At 31.4% G+C, this 23,550-nt stretch overlaps 1 protein-coding gene across 1 annotated transcript; it reads left to right on the plus strand.

Annotated features, from left to right (window-relative positions):
• Window positions 1–1,822: 1,822 nt before the first annotated feature.
• LOC128159243 (uncharacterized) lies at window positions 1,823–21,867 on the plus strand. Its single transcript, XM_052822308.1, has 7 exons — window positions 1,823–1,905; window positions 6,318–6,369; window positions 7,055–7,146; window positions 7,675–7,860; window positions 7,973–8,098; window positions 21,461–21,595; window positions 21,710–21,867. The coding sequence occupies exons 1-7, from the start codon at window positions 1,833–1,835 to the stop codon at window positions 21,865–21,867; spliced, it is 822 nt and encodes a 273-aa protein (XP_052678268.1). The 5' UTR covers window positions 1,823–1,832.
• Window positions 21,868–23,550: the final 1,683 nt, after the last annotated feature.

Here is a 23,550-nt window from a genome sequence, read left to right on the forward strand (position 1 = left end):
CTCTTTAACAAATATCAAGCAGGTTTTTTACCAGGTCATTCTACAATGTATCAACTATTAGAAATATACCATTCGATTGTTAAAAGTACTGATGAAGGCAAACTTTGTTGTATGGTGTTTTGCGATCTTTCAAAAGCGTTTGATCGAGTATGGCACAAAGGTCTAATTTACAAATTAAATATGTATGGAATTATGGAAACAAGCTGGATTGGTTTGAGAGTTATTTAAGCAACAGAAAACAAAAAGTTATGTATAGAAATATGTTTTCTTCCGTAGGCCATGTTAAAGCCGGTGTTCCTCAGGGCTCAGTACTTGGGCCATTATTATTGTTATTGTTTGTAAATGATGTAGCTGAAAATATGATATCTGTATGTAGATTATATGCTGATGACAACTCTTTACAACAATGTTCAGATAATATTAATGTTATTGAACAAAATCTTAATCATGACCTCAGAATATTAGATGAATGGTCAAAAAATGGTTGTTGAAATTCAATCCACAGAAAACCAAAGCTGTATTTTTCCATTTGAAAAATGTACATCATTTTCCTAATTTATTTTTTGAAAATTGACAATTGGAATATGTTACTGAACACAAACATCTTGGTATACAGTTATCTTCAAACTTAAGTTGGTCAGAACATATTGATAACATTGTTAAAAAAGCTTACAAAAAACTGGGGTGACTTAAAAAGCTAAAATTTTCTGTTTCAAGGGATATTCTATCACAAATGTATGTATCTTTTATCAGACCACAATTGGAAAATGCTGCCGAAGTTTGGGCTGGTTGTACACAGATGGACATAGAAAAATTGGAAAAGGTTCAATTAAATGCCGCAAGAATAGTAACTGGGCTCACAAGTTTTGCTTCAAGAAACTCAATTTATTTTGAAACAGGTTGGGAACCTTTGAAACACAGAAGAAATAGAGCTAAATTAATATCTATGTACAAAATGCACAATAACTTAGTACCAACTTACATACAAAACATTGTACCATATACAAGAGGCAGTGTTTCAAGGTACACAACTAGAAACTCTCTTGATTATTCTGTTCCAAAATTTAGATTAGAACTATTTAATAAATCATTTATTCCTGATACTGTCAGAAGATGGAATGCCCTAAGTCTTAATACAAGGGAGGCAACCTCTATTAAAATATTCAAAAAATGTTTATACAATGATACGGTAAAGCCTCAGAAACATCTTTCATTTGGAAAAAGATTTTTAAACATAACACATACACGTTGGAGACACAACTGAATTTTAAATTCTGACTTATTCCGATGTAACTTAATAGCCAGTCCAGACTGTTCGTGTGGCTTATCAGAAGATGCATACCATTTGTTTTTTGTCTGTAAAAAGTATACAAGAGCTCGGAATTCTCTAATGAATAAGCTATTGACATTACGTTATGTACACATTATAGATGCACATTTATTATTATGGGGGGATGATTCGTTGACAAATATACAAAACACTGAAATTTTCAAGACAGTACAAATTTTTTGGAGTGAATGTGGTCGTTTTTTCAAAAAATGTTTGAATTTATAAGGTGATATTATATAAGCAGTAGATTGCTTATTCATGTATATTTATGTGTATTCAATATATTCAATATTTCAATATATTCAATGTATGGCAATATTTATAAAATTTCATTACTAGGAGAAGACTATCTAAGTTTTAGAACTTGTGTCTTATCCTATTGATTTATTCAATAAAATATGTTCAATTCAATTCAATCAACATTTTTATCATTGAAAGTAGATATATGCTTCAATATTGTATTTCCTTGTTGTCAAATACATAAAAAAAATCCCGGAAGTTGATGAAAAGAATTGAAGATCTTAACACGATTTATAATATTGCTATTGCGGTCATGTATGAGTCCATCATATTATGTAAGTAGTCTCTCTCTCTCTCTCTCTCTCTCTCTCTCTCTCTCTCTCTCTCTCTCTCTGAAATCACATTGAATGATATATATTTCCTAACCTCACATTCCATTTTATATTGAGTATAATTTTTATATTTTCAATCAGTGCTTTTATATTTGCTACACTGTTTCAGATAAAGTATTTGATAAAACCATATAGCATATTTGTTTTTCGAAAACATCTAGATTATATGTAAATTGACCTGCATATACATGTTTTTATCCAAAGGTAACATGTTTCGAGGGGGAACATATTTTGTACATAATTATTTTCCGTTTTGTTTATCTTCAATGTAATCATCGTGTGTTTATTTTTATTTACCCTTTGTTCATTGGACTTTAAATATATAGAAAAATCACTTTTCTAAAGCTTTAAAAGTAATTTAAAATCATGGTTCATAAAAGATCGACAAACAAATCTCTTAGCATACAATATCACCACAATATATCAGTTGTTATATTGTATACGTAATGTTTTACTTTCTATCGTATAAGACAAATATGTAGAATGAACACTAGGATACCAACACAACTATTGATTAATGATTATCTCATTGATTATACATTGCATTCACAAACGCATTGACCTTTACAGTCATCTTGTTTTGAACGCGTTCATGTACATGTGATATACATAAAAATTCAATGGTATAGCGTTTTAATTTCAATTTAACATCGTTGTAACTGTTTCGTTTTGTTGGTAATATGCCGTAAGACAATTGTTGTTAAGAAAAACATTTTTGGAGATTTTATAAGCCAATTTTTAAATTCTCCCATGATCTATACATTATAAATTATGTGCGCAAAACTGTAATAGGTTTAGTTTCCTCTTGCATGCGGTATTCCAGCTATATTGGGTTAATACATGTAATCTCATTTTTCTCCGAAACAAGGAAGAAATATTTTAAAAATCATCAAGACAAGTATAGTTAATTTCAAACAAATACAAAATAACTTTCATGGATGACAAGCTGAATTCTGAACTTTTTTTTAAATTATCAGTTATATATTTAAAATTCATCTCTTTGATGAACATATTTTCGCATAGCAACAAGCAATTTGAATTTAAATACCATAAAGGTTCAATTAAAGTTAAGTTAAAACTGAATTAAATCTAATTTGTTTATGTTGCCTTAAACTTTTTTTATAACAACTGTTATGTGCAATGTCTCAACTTCTCTTTAAAACTAAGACTCATTACCTTTAAGAACTCTTTAGAAGACATATCATACCTTTTCATCAAGTGATAATTATGATAAAAGTTTACACACCATCAGTTATTTTAACAAAACTCTTACATTCAGGAAATATGAATATAAATATATATAAATATGACCTCACGATCATGTTTTGTGTACAGGTTGACGTAAATTCATAAATAAGCATTATTTTATTTTCATATGTGACTACCGAATCATTAGTTTTCGATTACCAGTGTTACGCTTTTCGCTACACACCCCCTTTATATGGGCAAGAGCACCAATAATTTTTCAGTTTTTATTTATCTGAACATTTCACGCAAATATTTTTTAAAAGGCGTGTTGAAGGAAATATGACAATCACTGCACAGGAAAGGAATATTCAAGTAAAAAAAACCCTAAAATCCTAATATACTAATATCTAACAAAACAAGTTGCTGTTCTTTAAAAAAGGACTACAATACGTGGACCATTTGCATGTGTTTCCAATGAAAACGTGAAAACCTTAAGATTATCAGATATTCCACCGACTCTAGCCTCCTGCTTTTAACCACTAAATTTGTACGTTGTTTACGTATACATGTATGTATAGCCCTGACTTTTTATCTAAAATTAAAAGGCTTCGTACTTCCTAAATAATCATGATCTATCTATTAGTGAAGTTTGCATGTATAGTATCAGGCATTCGGTGAATTCTACTATTTGCTCACACATACCGATTCGCACTACTTTGTTAACTATGCAAGGACAGCTTTGTGTAAATTAAAAATTTCATATTTTCATGCATTTTTCTTGAGATTTAAACTTTTATACAGTGACATAGTTATTCAATCATACTTAAATGCTTAAAATCTTTTAATCGGGAAGTACTCTAGCCCCGCCTACTATATAAGGGATAAGGAATCATTCTTTGGGTATTATGAGTGATAATTTCGGTCGGGGCGTGATCAAATCCAATGAAGCCAAAAGGGCTTAATGATAGATTTGATCACGCCCCGACCGAAATTATCACCTCATGATATTCAAAGAATGATTCCTTATTACTTATATTTATATAACTTTAAACCATCTTACGATTAAATGTTTGAATATAAATAAGCAAACCCCGCTGGCGCCTCAATTTGGCTTTACGAGTTATATAATACAAAATCTATATGTAGTGTTATAACAGGCAAACCCACAGGACAATATAAATATAAAGATACAAAGTTAAGTTACATGTGTATTCGGAAAAAAACAATACATTGCAAATTGTGATATTTGATGCATGTTGTAGTTTCGGCAGAATAATACTGACAGTCCATATCACATGCCGATCATTTCTTTTAAAGGAATACTTTGTTTCTGTACTGTTTACCGACAACTTTACAATAACAGCGCCTTTGAACTTATGGCACGGAATCCCAATCCCGATTCAGATAAACGTTTGCTAGCCTGGTTCCCTGAGCTACCCATTACGCACAGGAACCAGGCCAGCTCATGCGCAGGTTGCATTTTCCCCATAGCATCCGGTTTAACCTCGCTTATACAATTTCTGCGTGGACCTCAGGGTCCACGCAAATGGGACGATCGTAGAGTGTTTCCTTGTGTTCATATTTATCATCATAAATGTGCAAAACATATACACTGAAGAAGGTTGTGCGATAGCGATGTAGACTTCACGGAGTGTCCCTTTGTAAAAGTTGAAAAACATGACAACACGTTGTTACTTTCTTGGGACAACGCAACAGCATCTAATTTGTCGCGGTGGGATCTCCTAGAACATTTTAGAACGCCATGTGACGGAGCGCACTTTGAACATATACAAACTACGCGCTGTGGCTCTGCGTTCTGATAAACACGCCGTAGAAACGGAATGATTACGGCGTGACAGCGCCGTAAGGTCTCCAACAGCGCCACGAGAGCTCCGTTGGCATGCTCAAGGAACGCAGCTAATCGCAGTGTAGACGGATTGCGCTTGCACAGAGGCATCTCAGAGTCCTTTGCGAGATGTCACTGCGTCTCGATCGCACTCTCACTGTGCATCCACAGCGTTCGAACAAGTTCTTTTTCATTTGGCTGTGTTCACACAGCGACCCCAAAAGAACTATTGCTGCGTTCATCGCGCTCTCTTGGCGTTTCTTCTGCGTTTATTAGCGTTTGTACCGCGCTCCAACGGCGTTTCTAGTGCGTTAACATCCAGACCACGAAAACTTGTACAATGGCTGTTGTACAAAAGCAAGCGACGTAGTAATTACCAAACTGGATGTGGATGAGCATGTAAAAAGTAGCATTTGCTAATAATCCAGGACGTTTTGTTATCACATCATTTCTATGTTTTCTAACACCTTCCAGCGGATCTTTTTATAGACTTGACTACAAAGAGTGTTATCCTAGTCCTTCACAAACTATTAAGAAGTAGTAACGTTTCAATTACAATGTACTTAATCATCAAAACAAAACATTTATTTTATCATTTATTTACTAGCTGTAAATTCTTTTTTGCTTCCAATCCAATTGTACAAATTAACATTAACCTACCAAGTAGTAAAAAACGTCTCGTGCACGCAGTCGGCGCGCAGAGCACGTCGTGCACGCGCGGTAAAAACTCCTAGCACGTCATGAGAGTTCAGCGGATACTCAGCGAGAGCACAGTCAATCGCCAAGTAGAACTCCGTGGAAATACAGTTACACGCCATACGAGGTCGCAAGAACGCCTCGGTCGCTCTCAGGACGCCGTGACATCGCCACTTGTAAAATTTTAAAATAAAATTGTACATTTTATCTGAATTTTCTTTGCGATCGTACGGCGATTCCATGAATTTACAACGCCGTGAACACTCTGTTGGAACGCAACTTGGTGTGACAGGGCCTTAGCCAGTCTAAGACGAAGTTCATCATTTAGTCGTGTAATAAACATTATTTAAATAGAGTTTCAAGTAACCATTATCTTTTGTTATGATAAATTTAAAATGCCTCATAAATTATGGGTTTTTGCCTCTGTAGTTGCAGAATAAAAGTTCAGTTTGGAAATCATTAAAGGCATTTGATCACAGTTTGAGGGTGTAAATAGTGTGTATTTGATGTGAAATTTGAAAAGATTAGTGCGAATGTTTCTCCACTTGCCTAGATGCTGTTGTTGTCGTAGGAAAAACCCATCGGGAGCCCTGAACCGACTAAAAAAATTGTTTGTTTTATATAGGTGTCATCGGGATCGTGATATACACATCTGCTGCCTATCATTACATAAACAGGTAAGTAGAAACAATATATGAGTAGCGCATCAGCGACATTATAAGACAATGAACTATATTGCCTAAGGATATTTTTGAACGAATTGTTTAAATAAATATATTTGACACTATTACCACGTTCTTTAAAGAGAAATAATAGTATCCCTTCACTAACTGTAAATCAGTTAATTTTTTCAAATTAAATATAAGAAATCGTCTGATACAAGCTATGAAATTCACATCAATTCGGAAAGTATATATTTGTTTAAAAATGGAATATTAAAATCGATTTACCATTTAAGTGGAAAAAGTAAAATTCTAAAACTACAATACACAGTATATATATTATTACAACAAGTCCGCCGGGTCCTCATTTAAATTTCATTTTGTCATGTGATTCTTAAAGACGTGTTAAATTCGTGATCTGCCCGTTAAAGCATTGCTTTTTCATATTATAGCAAAAAAGTGGACAAACATTCATTATATCTATTTGTTCATATGTCGTTTCAAAGTCGTTTGTTGAATTATTAATATAAATGATATTTGATCTGGACTGTCATGAATACACTGTTATTTAAATACGCTGACGCAGACAGGATAAAGTTATACCATATCTGCTTGAACCATCAGAAGACATCTTATTTATTAAGTATGTATATGTTTGTAAAAGAGTTGAATAACCGCTAATGATGACGCCTTTTTACAGAAATATATGTTTAGAAACAGCTGTAAGATTTATACATGGCCCATACAGATGTCAATTTTCGTCTAGTTATGCAGATGCTGCTCTAAAAGAAGGTAGAGTAATATACACAATTTATTTTTTATCTTCAAAATGTTGCAGAGTGAATGTGTTTGTTTTCCAAGTATATCAAACGTTATTGTTTGAATAGGCATGATTTTCGAAAAGAATATTAAATGATATAATTCAATTATGAATAAACATGGTTTTGCTTTTCTAGCAAATTGACTGAATCATATATATGTATAAATCTGAACAACAACTGCATGTTCATGCTTCATATGTGCCTCTGTAGTCAGAACAGAAAAGAAAGTTATCATAATTATTTTCATTTTAAAGTATAAATCTTTTAAAAAATGAACCTAAGAATTTGTTCAGTTTTCATTGTTTATGCTTATTAAAAAACAAATGTGATATTTCAGTTACATTTTTTTTTACACTTATTTGACACAAAAAAGTAATGACCCTTAAATTGGCTTGCAGAAAGGCTCCGCTTACCAATATAAGATATAGGTAGTGTATGCTAATGTAGAAAATATTAGTTGTTTCTAATGCTTGTATTTGTTTTGTTTTTCTTATTACAGGGGTAACTTGTACGAATAAATGCAATGTCCAGATTCATTATTTGAATAATCAGTACACATACTATGTAAGTCAAGTCCATGTCAAAATAGGAAATGAGCGGACATTCATGCAGTCAATTTGTGATTCGCCACACATGGCATATTTAATCAGGGACATGTATATTAAATGTTCATCGTGGAATAAAGGTTAGTCACACACATGTTTAAACAATGATTGGTGAAAGTCTGAAGGTCTATTTCAAATGTTCACAGAGGCGATGTCTGTAGGTTATAGATGAATTACGTATTAATCTTACAGATAAATACACAGTTATGAACACTACTGACTGCCAATTGAATAGTGCACAGTGTGAGAGAATCGACAACTATTGTATTTGTCATTGTTACCCTGGATATAGCATAATAAATGGGTCCTGTTTAAAAGGTAAACTTTGTAAAACATATGTAACTGGTCCATATAGAAGACTGTTATATTGTTGTTTATGAATTTAAAGAAGTTTGTTTTACCTTAAATAAACTTGAATCTGTGTAATTTTCCACCTTTATTAGCTCACCTGAGCTGAAAGCTCAAGTGACATATTCTGATCACATTTTGTCAGTCGTCCGTCTGTCCGTCCGTCTGTTAACTTTTCACATTTTTAACTTCTTCTCTAAAACCACCTAACCAAATTCAACCACATTTGGCTCAAAGCATTCTTTTGGAAAGATGAATATAAATTGCAGATATGAAAGAAGAATTATCATTGAAAGCGGAGAAAACCTCAAAGAAAAGGGGGGTGCATTTTTAAAAATCTTCTTCTCAAGAACTACTGAGGCAAATTCAACGTAATTTAGCATGAATAATCCTTATGGGACGGAAAATAAAAATTGCAAAAATTATAAACTAATTCTGTTTCAAATCTGAGTTATTACGAAAATAATAGAAAAGAAAAGGCGTGTTTCATCCATGAGTCTTGGTAAAATGGGTAGGCATGACCGGGCCAGGGCAAAACAAAAGATTGACAGTTATTAATATGCCAATCTCATTAAAATTTCAAGATATTTACTGACCAGTATATTTGTATTCGCTGTAAATATTGCTGCAATAATGCGTAATTGGAATTGACGATTGCCGATCTGCCCCGGCTTTTATTTTGCCCCGACCCGGGTTTGCTTACCCATTTTACCAAGACTCGTATTCCATAATTCTAAAACGAGGTTCTTTGTTTAAAGCAGCCATGACACTATATGATAAACGGGTCGATCTGACAATGATGAATTTGTTTGTTGTGCAACAGTTCGTGTTCGAAGGGAATTTTTGAAACATGCAAAATACATAGGTGCCGATTTTGTGAAGTAAATTGAGGCTAAATATTTCAATGCGTTGACAGTTTTCACATATGACGGTGGTGTTAGCTTGTTGTGATTTTCGTTTCATTATCATTTATGCTTTGCGTTAACCTGGGAACTGTCGCTTGTTTTTTTCTGATTTTTACGTATCAAGTCAAACAGACTTCGGTAAATTAAACAGTTTACTGTTTACCTGCGCAAATTAAGCAACATCTAATTTATTAAGAAAGAACTAAAATGCAATTCATTCAGGCTATCGGTAATTCGATATCGGTATCATCTTTTGCGTAATGGTAGAATAATGCAATATGTTTTGCAATGGTCGGCATTTTCTCGAGTTTATTAAGTTTAAATAGAGTTTAAATTGCTGACGGAAATATGTAGGTATATACATGTATATGATTCATTTTGAAAAATGAATTGTGTTCTTTATTTATCATTTATTTGTTATAGTGCATGTTTCGTGTGTTTAATTGTTTTTAATTTCTATTTTCTTACCATATTTGAGTTTTAAACTTCGCATTATAAGCAAGATACAGAGATTTGCTCACAATTCTATGTTTGTACAGATCTGAGACCATTCATTTTTTTCCATCTTAAATGCCGAATAGGAAATACCAAGTTAAAAATCTTAAGCTGAATGTACTAAACTCATGTGTAACTCAAACCTAGCAAAATTTTGAATTCATCTTGCTTATAATTCTACGATTGACGCTTAAATTTAGGTTGGTCATTAGAAATTCTATATGAATTAGAGGATGTTTAATACTTGTACACAAAAAAATTAAAGAATGATATGCTGTATACAACTACACTCTGTTGCCCCCTCTTTATACAATGAACAATGTGAAATGTGAGTAAATAAAAACGTCATCGTTAAAAAAGTTTCAATCGTTCTGACACATTTCTGTTGCGGGGAAAAAGGAATTATCGCTATTCCAAAGAAAATATTACAGCGGAAAATTATCCTGGTTTGTAGCCATTTGTTATTTTTGAATAAAAATGAAAATAATGGGTGGGTCATAGTAAATTAGAGTGATGTGCCTGTCAATACGGTAACATTGATTTTTATAGCCATTTAACATGTCACGTGACAACATTTTTCATTCCAGTGTATTCATCAATCAAGTGTGAGTAAAGGTATAAAAATCACGGGTTACGCAAGGTGAACAACAGTAATTTAATTATAATGGAGAAGACAAATTAAATTGTTGAGTTTATTTAATTTGAGAAATTGAGCGCATTGAGGTGCAATTTTCTTCTTCACATATATACATTTAAGATTGTATGGATAAAATACAATAATTATCATATTTAAAAAAGTATTATAACTAGTAAGTAGTCGAGGAAGAAAATGTACCTATATACTCTCATATATTTTGATCGCTTTATCAAGTGGTGGAGGGGGGCAGAATGAAAATACATGGAATTAGAAGTTGTATAACAGTGTACCCCTACCAAATATTTAGTTCTATATCTTGCGTAGGATTTTCTTATTCTGTGTAAAAACAGTATTTCATGAAGGTACAATGTCAAAGATTACGTGTATGCAAAAATAAGTGTAAAATTCGAATACTTTACAATATTTTTTTTTGTTATTTTACCGAGGGCCATATGGCACAATATCTTTTGAACGCCCATTGTTGCTCAGGTGAGCGATGTTGCCCTATGGGCCTCTTGTTTTCTTTCGTTGAGCGGCAAACCGATACGAAATATTATAGAATCATAAGAATAGACGTTTGTACATCTAAAGAAAGATTTTTTGTGGTATTCAATTCTCTCGTTTCTCTCTGCTTTTTCTTGTCTTTTTCCGTTTTTATTTCATCATTTTACTCTAAAAATTATTTTTACAAATGGTTATTTAATATTGTTTCAAATGTAAGTCATTAACCTTGGTGAAAAATAAATGACATCGTTGATGTCTCCTTTTATATTCTTAAACTGCAATTGTCATTCCTTTGTGTACATAAAGTGTGTACATATAACATATTATATTTTACATTGGTGTATACATGCGAAATATTCAGAGCCTTTTTATAATGCTTTTATCTCTTATATCTTTTTGAGGGCATTTTTTAAAGTGTTTCGTGTACAATAAAATGTTAAGTTATTTTTTAGAAGAGTTGATGTAAAATATATTTTTTACGTATCTATTTGATTTATTAGCACTCACTTGCAGTATATGAAGCCAGAAGTGTCGCTATTTCTATGATTCAATCAAAATCGCTCAAAAATTGACATTTTTCTTATCTTTTTACGAATGGTAAATATAAAGCGCATGCTTATAAAAATAATTTTGTCACTCGTTAGTCTTGGCTAGATACATCTCTGATTAAAATATTTTCTTTGTTCAAGCAAGCGCTCTATGTTTTCTGAAAGAACAACTGCTTGAAAACTAGCTGTTTTATGCAAAAAAATGCAAAAATGGCGGGAAAAGGTTGTCTTTACGATGACATATTTCTAAATTTTGGGCACATGGATCAAAATGAACATTATGTAAAAACATCACATATATATCTGTACAAAGAGAACAAAAAAATTACAATAAAATGACGATGTTCATTTTACGGGGCCAGTTTGGGCCCATAACATATATAGTCCTTTGAAAACGAATGACAGTATTCTCATTTTTGCTTTATATGTTGGATTCGGAAGTGTAGAGCGCAGGTCTGTTCAAGTACGATATTGATATATGTTTTCTTCAGATAGTTATACACATTATACTAAAATGGTACTTGAGCAAGCCTGAGCTCGATGTTTTTCAGCCAAAAAACCAGCGGAAAACATCCATAGTTTGCTATAAAATATCAATTTATCAAAATAAGGCAATCTTTATGACGTCATTTCTACATTATGAAGTCAATGTAGTGATAACCTTTTACACCATTATTTTCATCATAATATTTTAAAACTATCTTTCGCCGTATTTTTAAAGCTCATTATAAAACTTTGATTTTGGGGGCCAAAAAATATATAATATCGCACATATTCCTTAGTCTATTCCCGTTGCTTTAATAATAATGAAGTCTTTTAAAAAACAAAAAAACAAAAACAGGATAACACAATTAGTAACATTTTATTAGTCTACATTGTTGTCCTGTAAAAGCATATGTACAAAAAGAAGCATAGGATACACAGTTTAATAGTATCAATAAAATATACACATACATCAATAAATATTATGCACTGATTTGATAATCTATAAAATTTACTCTGGTAAATAGTATTGTTGTAGATATATTGTTTTAAAAGAAGCAATGCTGTTACACGTTCAAACATAATTTGGCATTCGATTCAATAAAATGGCTGTTGATATTTTAAAAGAGCGCATATGAAATTCAGTCCTTGACTTAACAAGTAACAGTACACATAACAAACCACTTACACTACTTCTTGTTTCTCTAGGACTTACTTTTACATATCTAAAACATTCATGTTTTATGGTGTCATACCCTTTAAAAATTTTAGAAGGTACAAAAGGTTTTGTGTATATAAAATAATAATAATAGAACTCTATAAATGTAAACAAAGGAAGCTAAAGGGGTATTAACATTAACAATTTCGTCGTCTAACCATTTAACCGATATATGTACATTAGGCCATCATTAAAATATATATGTTTCCCCTAACCCGACCCAAAATTTGGAAGTTGGGTAAGTAGGTAGGTAAATATATTTTTTTTCAGGGCATAATATAAAATACATAATAAATTAAAAATGAAAAAAAAAATCAATCAATTCTTTAATTAATTACAAAACTTAAAAAAATATGACAAGTTGTAAAACAAATGTTAATACTTGTGCTGGTGGAATGTACAACAAATTTAAATATCGAATTCACAATTGGATATTTTTTCATCTTAAATTTTAACATGTTTGATTTAATGACTAGCTGTGCATGGATTCATTCCTTATCATTTGAACATGTAAACCTATATTTAAAAATTTTAGTGATCAAAATGTACCTACTTCGAAGTATCGATTAAGTTTTCTAAATTTGGTATATAAAATGTCTAAAACTATATATTAAAACAATAGTTTTGGATACACTTAAGGTAATGTAAAAATGTAAAAATTTGTGAAGTCATATTTAATGATTCTACAACAGTCAGGCTACGCAAAATCACTACACTTGCAGAGAATGTTCTCTTTTGACAAGAAAATTTTAACCCATATTTGAAACATAATGCTAGGGAAGAAAACAATTTAGATAGTAAAGACCTTTGTATAATTTTATTTTAATTAAACATGTAGTCATAACAAAAAACAACTCTTTTGTATCTGTTGATTTAAAATTTGACAAAATTTAGAGAACTGATTAAATTTTTCAAAACGTAAAGAGTCTTTCAATTCATACAGGTACCAACCTAGTTTTTTTGACATTTATTTCTCCCTAACAGAACAGTAAGGAGAAGTTTGACATCAGGGAGACTGTCAATATTAGATACAGCATGACCTACAGGAATTATACGATTTAACCTGAATAAAATTGGCTTACACTTTAAGCAAGTTCATAAAAAATAAAACAACTTCTTAAAGTTTAAAAAACTTATCCAATCAATTAAATTAAATTTATTTGATGTAAAGGCTTATTTTTGAAAAAAAGGGGTGTAAATTGATGCAGATATGAAAAACGGGGTCAAAAAAAAAGAAATTTTGATTTTTCCTTTTTGATTTGGATTGTGTTTACTATAGTCTGTCCCAAGATATTGCTTCCATTACTTTTTAATGATTTGTTATAAAAAAAAAATACATATACCTGTGAAAGTAATACAGTTGAAATCGATGAAAGGGAATATATCCAAGATATCTTCCTTGAACAATCCTCATTTTTCACTCATAAAAGTTCACAGGAATGAAAACAAATTTCTTACGGAGATTTATTTATAATGGGAATTGTTTACATCTTTTCTTAATTCGGAAGTACTCGGGATACCTCGCGCAATTTTTCAATGTTATCATATGTGCTTCTTAATGGCTGATGCAATGCGAAATTCCCGATTTTTTATTTTGGAATGCTAATGAAACCTGAAGTGGGAGAGGGGACGTGTCAAAAGAGAAAATCTAGACATTTTTCATATTAGTGGATGAACGTAGTTTGATCACAAAGGTATTTATGATTATCGAAATATCAAGCAAAAAGTGGTTGAAGCAAAAACTCGGGACAGAGTATAGCAATTAAGAATTGACTGCGATGCCTGCCTCAGATGATGTTATTGTTTTTTGGCATTGATAGAGAAACACACACACACACTCTCTCTCTGTCTCTCTCTCTGTTCTCTCTGTCTGTCTATCTTTCTTTCATTCTCTTCCCCTGTGTCTGTCTGTCTGTCCGTGTCAGTCTGTCTCTCTCTTTTTCTCAAGTTCTCTTTATAGTTGATAACTAAATAACATGATAATGATGCAAGATATGTGTAATTCTTGCTAGACGCATGCGCCACAACGGTAGCACAGTATAACATATTAATATTCATGATAATATACTAATAACAACTTATACATATCAAAAGCCATCTTTTCAGGAAATGTAACCATTGGTGAACGGTGTGTCTCCGATTTGCAATGCACTGGAACTCAATATGCAAGTCTATGTCAGAATGGTTTGTGCTCCTGTCGATTGGGATATGCCACTTATCGCAACAGCTGTTTCTTAGGTATACCATTTCATAAACATTTTTAAGATTAAGGTCAAATCTCATTAAAGGAAAGTGTTGTCTAAAATCAAAACATATTACGATTTCAATAGAAACATACTGATTTACACGATGTAACCGTCTGACTATGCAAGGTTGTAACTCAAACAATAAACCTATGACTCATCGAAGTCAAATACTTTAAGGTTATATTTTACAAAAGTGTTCTTTACTTTTTTTTGAAACTTGAAACAGAATTGTGTTGTTAATATAATCAGCATCTTATATATCATTCATTGAATTCGTGTTAACCATTTAGTCGTGTTTTACATCGTTGTCAAACTCTTCTTCGTACTATAAATTATTCATGTACTTTTGACTGAATCTGCTAAAGACTCGTAACATCAATCCAAATGACACTAACAACAATGATATTCATCACAAAAACAAATCCGATTTTCTATCTACACAATTTATGTAACTTCATTTGAAGTTTGTTGGGTCGGTCGCGTTAAGGGAAACATAAATATTTTTAATTTTGGCCCTTACCCGCAACGTTACTTTTTTTTTTACAATCCTTTCCTGTCGTAATGTGTATCAATCATTTTGTATCGTGCATGTGTACTGTTCTATCATGCATTAATCCTATTCTATTAGGCGTTTATCGTTCAATTTTAACAGTTTTTCCGTTTTGGTTCGTGCCCTTTTTTATACAAGCAAGTTTTTCTCAAAGTAACAAGCCGTCCAATGCGCTGTATACGATAATTTATCGAACAAAAAATCATATTCATAATTCTATCATGATACTAATTCGTTTTTTATGCATCATTTTTAACAGAGGCGAAACTATGAAAGATATACGCGTATTTCATGTTTATGTAGAAAAATGAGACCTACTTTAATTGAACTTGCTAGTTTTTGTGCAATTTGATCTCTAGCTTAAAGTTCTCGGCAATCGGCTAGGGTTTGCAGTAATTAAAACAATGTTAACGACTGGTACGCGGAATGTATATCTGCATAAACATTTGTTTCATTTGTAGGTAATATACTTCGTTTTTAAGGCATCATTTATACAAAAGAGAAATAAATTTATAATATATGTTATATTTATTAAGAACAAGACTTGTATTTTCATTGTACATGCTACATGTATTTTCCGTGTAACTTGATCTCGGGCTGAAATGTTCTCGACGATCGAATTGGATGTCTGGTAACGAAAGCAATTTTAACATTACTGATAATTCATCAATCATTTACGATCATGATTTTTATAATAAAATTCAACTAGCCATGTTTACACATTTTGTAAATAATACAGCAAATGATTAAAAAACTCGACACGTTTTAATGAGTAGAAATTCTGCGTATATCTTGACTCGTACGTGTTCTTTCTCCAAATTCTGCCATCATCAGGTTAATCGTAAAAATCGTTTATTATAAACATCTTTTATCCTTTCCTATCGTGTATCAATCCTATCGTATCGTGCGTGTATACTGTTCTATCATGTGTTAATTCTATTCTATCATGCTTGAGCTATCCTTAGTTCACCTTGTAAAAAAGTTGCAGGTAGTGAAGTTACTGTACATGTTTTCATCAGTTTGACAATGTCAACAAAGATACAACTACCTGTCAACAAAATGTTTGTACTTAAAGGAATTTTGACCTCCCCTCTGGCAAGGCAACTATGTGTACCTTGAAAATATATTGTTGTTTTTTCCACTTCAAAGTCGCTGAAAACACCATGCTGAAAATTTTAGCATAATCATATTTGGTTTTATAGAGAAACTCTCTCTCTCTCTCTATTCTCTCTCTCTCTCTCTCTCTCTCTCTCTCTCTCTGTTCTCTCTGTCTGTCTAGCTTTCTTTCATTCTCTCCCTGTCTGTCTGTCTGTGTATGTCTATCTCTTTCTCTCAAATTCTCTTTATAGTTGATAACTAAATATCATTACAATGATGCAAGGTTTGTGTAATTCTTGCTAGCTGCACTCGCCACAACGGTAGCACTGTAAAACATATTAATAGTCATGATAATATACTAGTAACAACTTATACATATCAAAAGCCATATTTTCAGGAAATGTAACCATTGGTAAACGGTGTGTCTCCGATTTGCAATGCACTGGAACTCAATATGCAAGTCTATGTCAGAATGGTTTGTGCTCCTGTCGATTGGGATATGCCACTTATCGCAACAGCTGTTTCATAGGTATACCATTTCATGAACAATTTTAAAATTAAGGTCAAATTTCATCAAAGGAAAGTGTTGTCTAAAATCAAAACATATTACGATTTCAATAGAAACATACTGATTTACACGATGTAACCGTCTGACTATGCAAGGTTGTAACTCAAACAATAAACCTATGACTCGTCGAAGTCAAATACTTTAAGGTTATATTTTACAAAAGTGTTCTTTACTTTTTTTTGAAACTTGAAACAGAATTGTGTTGTTAATATAATCAGCATCTTATATATCATTCATTAAATTCGTGTTAACCATTTAGTCGGGTTTTACATCGTTGTCAAACTCTTCTTCGTACTATAAATTATACATGTACTTTTGACTGAATCTGCTAAAGACTCGTAACATCAATCCAAATGACATTAACAACAATGATATTCATCACAAAAACAAATCCTATTTTCTATCTACACAACTATTGTAAATTAATTTGCAGTTTGTTGGGTCGGTCGCGTTAGGTGAAACATAAATAATTTTAATTTTGGTCCTTACCCACAACGTTATTTTTTTTTTACCATCCTTTCCTGTCGTAATGTGTATCAATCATTTTGTATCGTGCGTGTGTACTGTTCTATCATGCATTAATCCTATCCTATCAGGGTTTATCGTCCAATTTTAACATTTTTTTTCGTTTCGCTTCGTGCCCTTTTTTATACAAGTAATTTTTTCTCAAAGTAACAAGCCGTCCAATGCGCTGTACACGATAATTTATCGAACCAAAAAATCATACCCATAATTCTATCATGATACTAATTCGTTTTTTATGCAGAGGCGAAACTATGAAATATATACGTGTATTTCATGTTTATTTAGAAAAAAAGAGATCTACTTTAATTGAACTTGCTAGTTTTTGTGTAATTTGGTCTCTAGCTAAATGTTCTCGGCAATCGGCTAGGGTTTGCAGTAATTAAAACAATGCTAACGACTGGTACGCGGAATGTATATCTGCATAAACATTTATTTCATTTGTAAGTTATATTCTTCGTTTTTAAGGCATCGTTTATACAAAAAAGAAATGAATTTATAATAGATTTAATATTTAACGCATGATAGAACAGTATACACGCAATATAAAACGCAATATAGAACAGTATACACAATATTATATTTATGTTTTTATATTTAAGACTTGTATTTTCATTGACCATGCTATTTTCCGTGTAACTTGATCTCGGGCTGAAATGTTCTCGACGATCGGATTGGATGTCTGGTAATGAAAACAATGTTAACATTACTGATAATTTTATCATTTACGATCGTAATTTTTGATAATAAAATTTAACTAGCCATTGTTACACATTTTGTAAATAATGCAGCAAATGATTAAAAAACTCGACAGGTGTTAATAAATAGAAATTCTGCCTATATCTTGATTCGTACGTGTGTTTTAAATTTCTCCAAATTCTGCCATCATCAGGTTAATCGTAAAAATCGTTTATCATGAACATCTTTTATCCTTTCCTATCGTGTATCAATCATATCGTATCGTGCGTGTAAACTGTTCTATCATGTGTTAATTCTATTCTATCGTGCTTGAATTCTGTCCTTAGTTCACCTTGTAAAAAAGTTGCAGGTAGTGTAGTTACTGTACATGTTTACATCAGTTTGACAATGTCAACAAAGATACAACTACCTGTCAACAAAAATGTTTGTAGTTAAAGGTATTTTGACCTCCCCTCTGGCAAGGCATATCTGTGTACCTTGAAAAAAATATTGTTGCTTTTTCAATTATAAAGTCGCTGAAAACACCATGCAGAAAATTTTAGCATAATCATATGTGTAATTTATGGTTTGATAATATTTGAAAATCTCCGACTACATTTTAGCCCGATTTCTTTAATCCGGCAAGAAAAAAGAAGCTTTTTCAAAATAAGATCTTTTAAGTAAAATATCATCATTTTAATCCCGAAGTATTTATAAATTTAAAATATTTAAGAAATTGTGATCCATACATACCTTGGGAGAAAGTATAACACATTTTCAAAGTAACTACCTTTTACTTAATGCTCACCAGTTCTACGATGTGTTATCGCACCTTTCTTCACGTCCAATATCCGGTATGCCTCTCTTTGAATGACGTTTGAATGAAATAACGACACAGTGAGCTCAATGAGATTGGTATAAATCAGTTGGCTCTATATATTGCCAAAAATCATTAATTTTTGTCGGATAGAGTGATCCCATGAGATTTGTATTTAGCAATTCTGTACATTTCCGTAGTGCACCTTCTCCACAGGGCTGCAAATTAAATTATTGTTTTGAGGAAAGTGATTGGGTGAAATACAATCCATCAATTTAAGCCTTATATGTTTTGATGAGATTTGAAAACTAAAAAGCGGTATGATGATAATGCAGTAAGTCTTTTTACTTGTATGGGTTTCCAATTTCAAATAGCTAACAAGTGAATAAAGCTCCCGTAGCTGTTACCTTTGCATGTACTTAATTTATATATTTTCATAATCAAATGACACATTTTCCTAACCAAATTCAACGATTTTTATGATTGATTTTTAATTTTTTTTTACAACGTGGTGGATATTTTGTTAACGTTATTTCAAAAGAATTCCCTGGTATGGCCAGAGTATGTCGGACAGTCATGTCAAACATACCGGGTGATAAGGTAAACACTTTCTTAACAATGTGGTTACTAGCGACAGAAAAGTAGCAATAAACACTTAAAATTGTTAATCATAGACAAAACTGCTGATTTTAACAGAATGTAAAACAAAGTGACACTTTAGCAAATAATAACGACGTAAAAGACGACGTAATAAAATGATCAGCCTTCAACAGTATGTAGACTGAATTTCAAGCATATCATAGCTCAGCAAATAGAAATAGATATTATCCGTAGATGTATTACTGTCTTTGATCAGGAGAAGACTTTTACAATTTGTCAGTGCATTTATCTAAAAAATCTCAAAAATCGGAAACGTCATCCAGTCTTTTTTTATTTTTCATGTACAAAAAACTTTCAAAATAATATTAAGATAAAAAAGAGACTAAACTCAACATTACAAATCCATGTAGGTATAGTTCCTAATTGTTAAATCTGTCTATTATTTATTTATTATTACTGCCCTGCATTTACGTTAGGATAACATTCTGATAATATCACCAGTTTTGTCTATGTTGAACAATTCTTAGCTTTTATTGCTACTTATCTGTTGCTAGTATCTATATTGACAAGTTAACTACCTATTTTACTACTACGGTTATTGAAATCTCGAGGCGATATGTTTAAAAAAAATATTCCCCCTTGACCTTAAAAAGTCAAACAGAACATAAAAATATGTAAAACGATAAACGACAGAAATTAAGGTATCCGATCCATATTATGACCTAAATATTCTAACCTTGAATAGCAATCATGTACTAAATACTCTTCTATTAACTAAAAGCATTTTAAAGTAGAAAAAGATTAACAGACACAAAATTTTAAAAAATAACATTAACTAATCAGTAATTTGATAATGAAGATTGCATTAAGGTCTGTGGGGGACAAGGACATTTTTTCAATAAAAAAGTACATACTTGAGTATCAACAAATGCCCTGGTGGAAAGTCGCATTTTATCATAGGAATAGAAAAACTATTTAAAGCAAAACTTATACAGAATAAATGTTTTTTAGAATTGAATTTTATAGATGTAAAGCAAAGAAGGACAACTATTCGACAACATGAAAAGGTTAATTATAAGGACACATTTAACTCTAATTATAACTTAATGATGCTTAAACATGAAAGATATGTCTAAGTATGTTGAGTATTAAGCCCATACATATGTGTCATGTATCTTTATTTATTAAACATTGGCTTTTATTGATTAGATACCTTGAGGAGCCAATTTGGTTTTATTTAGATGTGTAAACAACAATAGCATAACTAATTAATTTTTAAATCATATGTAATTTACACCAATATTTACACAGTTACATATTTACGTTTACATATTTAAATATTCAGAAATCAATTTACACCAATATTTGCAAGGCTTCAATAAAATCTATTATCTAGTTTTTTAAGGGCCATCTCAGAATGCTTGTACTTTTACAATAGAAATGTCATTTCCCGCATTTCGAAGCGTTAAGAAGTACTACAATAGCAATTTACCTGAAACTGTATGATGCTTTAGTTATATCATTTTCCAGTTCAAAGAATAGTAAGGTACTAAATTCTACTGTCTGGTTTTTAACAGGTATTTTTCTATATATTTAGGGCATTACACAATTTATTCATTTGAAAATGAACGGAAAAAAAACCCTGAGGATAGCATTATATTTTGTGTAAAATTTCCAAAGCGTGCACTTTTTACTTTTTGTTTGCTGTTCTCTTACAAAGATTCCTTTTATCATTACGTCATAATAGCACGATGATTACGCTGAAACACCAAAAAACGGAGAACTTACATAAATAATAAAATATTCTTTAAAGAACTTTTCATAGCATTTTTATTAATTTTTTATACTACTATTAAATGTATGTTTTTCAATGAATTTAAAATGAATATCGCGTAAGTCTACCCAAATGCGGTGTATATTGATTGTTAATTAATTTGATTATATCATATCTATATTTTATCAGAAAACGTCACTGTGGGTAACGCGTGCTTTTACTCCTGGCAATGCAGAGGAACTAAATTTGCAAGTGTATGTAATCATAATGGTCGGTGTGAATGCCAGGCAGGCTACATACTGAATGGCAACAGCTGTTTTGAAGGTAAAGAAAGTTATTTTTGCTATTTATGTGCAATTTGTGAATTACACCAATAATAATAATATTTATAATAAAATACTAGTAACAGCTCATACATATCAAAAGCCATCTTTTCAGGAAATGTAACCATTGGTAAACGGTGTGTCTCCGATTTGCAATGCACTGGAACTCAATATGCAAGTCTATGTCAGAATGCTTTGTGCTCATGTCGATTGGGATATGTCACTTATCGCAACAGCTGTTCCTTAGGTATACCATGTCATGAACAATTTTAAGATTAAGGTCAAATTTCATTAAAGGAAAGTGTTGTCTAAAATCAAAACATAATATTAATTTTAATAGAGTTTAATTTGTCGACAGAACGTAACGTCATAATATTAAGTTTCCAGCACCCTCGGACTTTGAAGTACCAAACCATGAGCATATAAATGCAGACCATTGGACTTTGGAGTTGTCGATATTTGTACTTTTGCTTGAAGCGTCTCTAAGAAACATACCATTGGACTTCTAGATGCACATGTTCAAATGAATATATAATAATTGATTTTAAGAATAAGTAAGGAATGTGTTTTACAATAATATCATTGATATATATTATATATATATATATATATATATATATATATATATATATATATATATATATATATATATATATATATATATATATATATATATATATATATATATATATATATATATATATATATATATATATATATATATATATATATATGTGTGTGTGTGTGTGTGTGTGTGTGTGTGTGTGTGATAATAATGGGCCTTTTGAGAAGTTTTTAAAAAGTTTTATTTATTTTATCAAAATTTTTAAAATGGGTAATAGTTCAGCACAATGTGTACACATGGTACACTTTTAATTAGTTTTCGCCTGAGGTCATTAAGATCACTTTATCACTGTAAGAATATCTATAACAAACTCGGTGGCCATGCGTTATCACCCATTTACCTTGCCCAACATATGCTTAAGATTGACATATGATTTTAAAAATTATTTCAAAGGTGCATTGTTTGAATTGGCATAATGTTAATTTTAAGGATAGAATATCATTAAAAATCCATGACTTATTTTTGCAACACCACTTTTTAAATGGATTCGTCTATTTTTTCCTAATTTCATTCCTTTCTGCTTGTACTTTGTGTGCTTCAAAACAACTGCACCAGCGATTGCTTTAGATACACGTAAAAGACATTCTACCTGTCAGTTTACAATCATTGGTGTTTGGTGGGAAAAACCATCGCTCGTCGGCGCATTCTAGCAAATCATCGGATATTAGCAGGTCACACAATTGGACTTTAATTTCAGCATCACTTAACTGCTCGTGCACCCGAAAAATGGTTTAATAACAAAACCAAAACTGGAAATTCGGAAAATTCTAAAAGTCAATCTCAATTCAGAAAAATCTTTTATTGGCTATCACAACATTATAATGGATTATCAGAGAAGATATCCTTAGACATCAATTTGCAAATAGGCAAACTCTATACATATTTATTTTCGATAACTGTACATGTGCGAGCGTTTACAAAGTCTTTTCTGGTATTTTATTTCTTAGAAAGAGCAGGCGAATTCATGAAAGTTCACAATAATGTAACCCAGAATCATTTTCGAAATGTAAATGAATTATATAAAATGTATCATGTTCTATCTATAAAGGTTTCTTTATGTCAACTTAGAACGTTAACAAGTACAGACCTATTGCAACGTCATTTTAATAAGTCCAATTCCATTTTTATTTTAAACACTTTATAAACGAACGAAAAACACTTATTCTTCTTAACTGTTATCTGCATTATTTACTGATAGGGCTAACAGTTAAATATATTATCCATTTATAATTCTTGTTTTTTTAATAAAACAATTATATTTTATGGTTTACCAAAAATTAATATAATTGGGGTAGTTCACTTTAAGAAATTCAATATAATCATCTTATTTG

This window comes from Crassostrea angulata, chromosome 8 (assembly GCF_025612915.1).
Source record: "Crassostrea angulata isolate pt1a10 chromosome 8, ASM2561291v2, whole genome shotgun sequence".
NCBI classification, from domain to species: domain Eukaryota; kingdom Metazoa; phylum Mollusca; class Bivalvia; order Ostreida; family Ostreidae; genus Magallana; species Magallana angulata.

Bases quoted from the DNA above. Each gene is read 5' to 3' on its own strand.
- LOC128159243 (XM_052822308.1), top strand. From the start codon at position 1,833: ATGAAAAGAATTGAAGATCTTAACACGATTTATAATATTGCTATTGCG. The intron at 1,906-6,317 runs GTAAGTAGTCTC...TGTTTTATATAG, and splicing joins GTATGAGTCCATCATATTAT to GTGTCATCGGGATCGTGATA. The intron at 7,147-7,674 runs GTAGAGTAATAT...TTCTTATTACAG, and splicing joins AGATGCTGCTCTAAAAGAAG to GGGTAACTTGTACGAATAAA.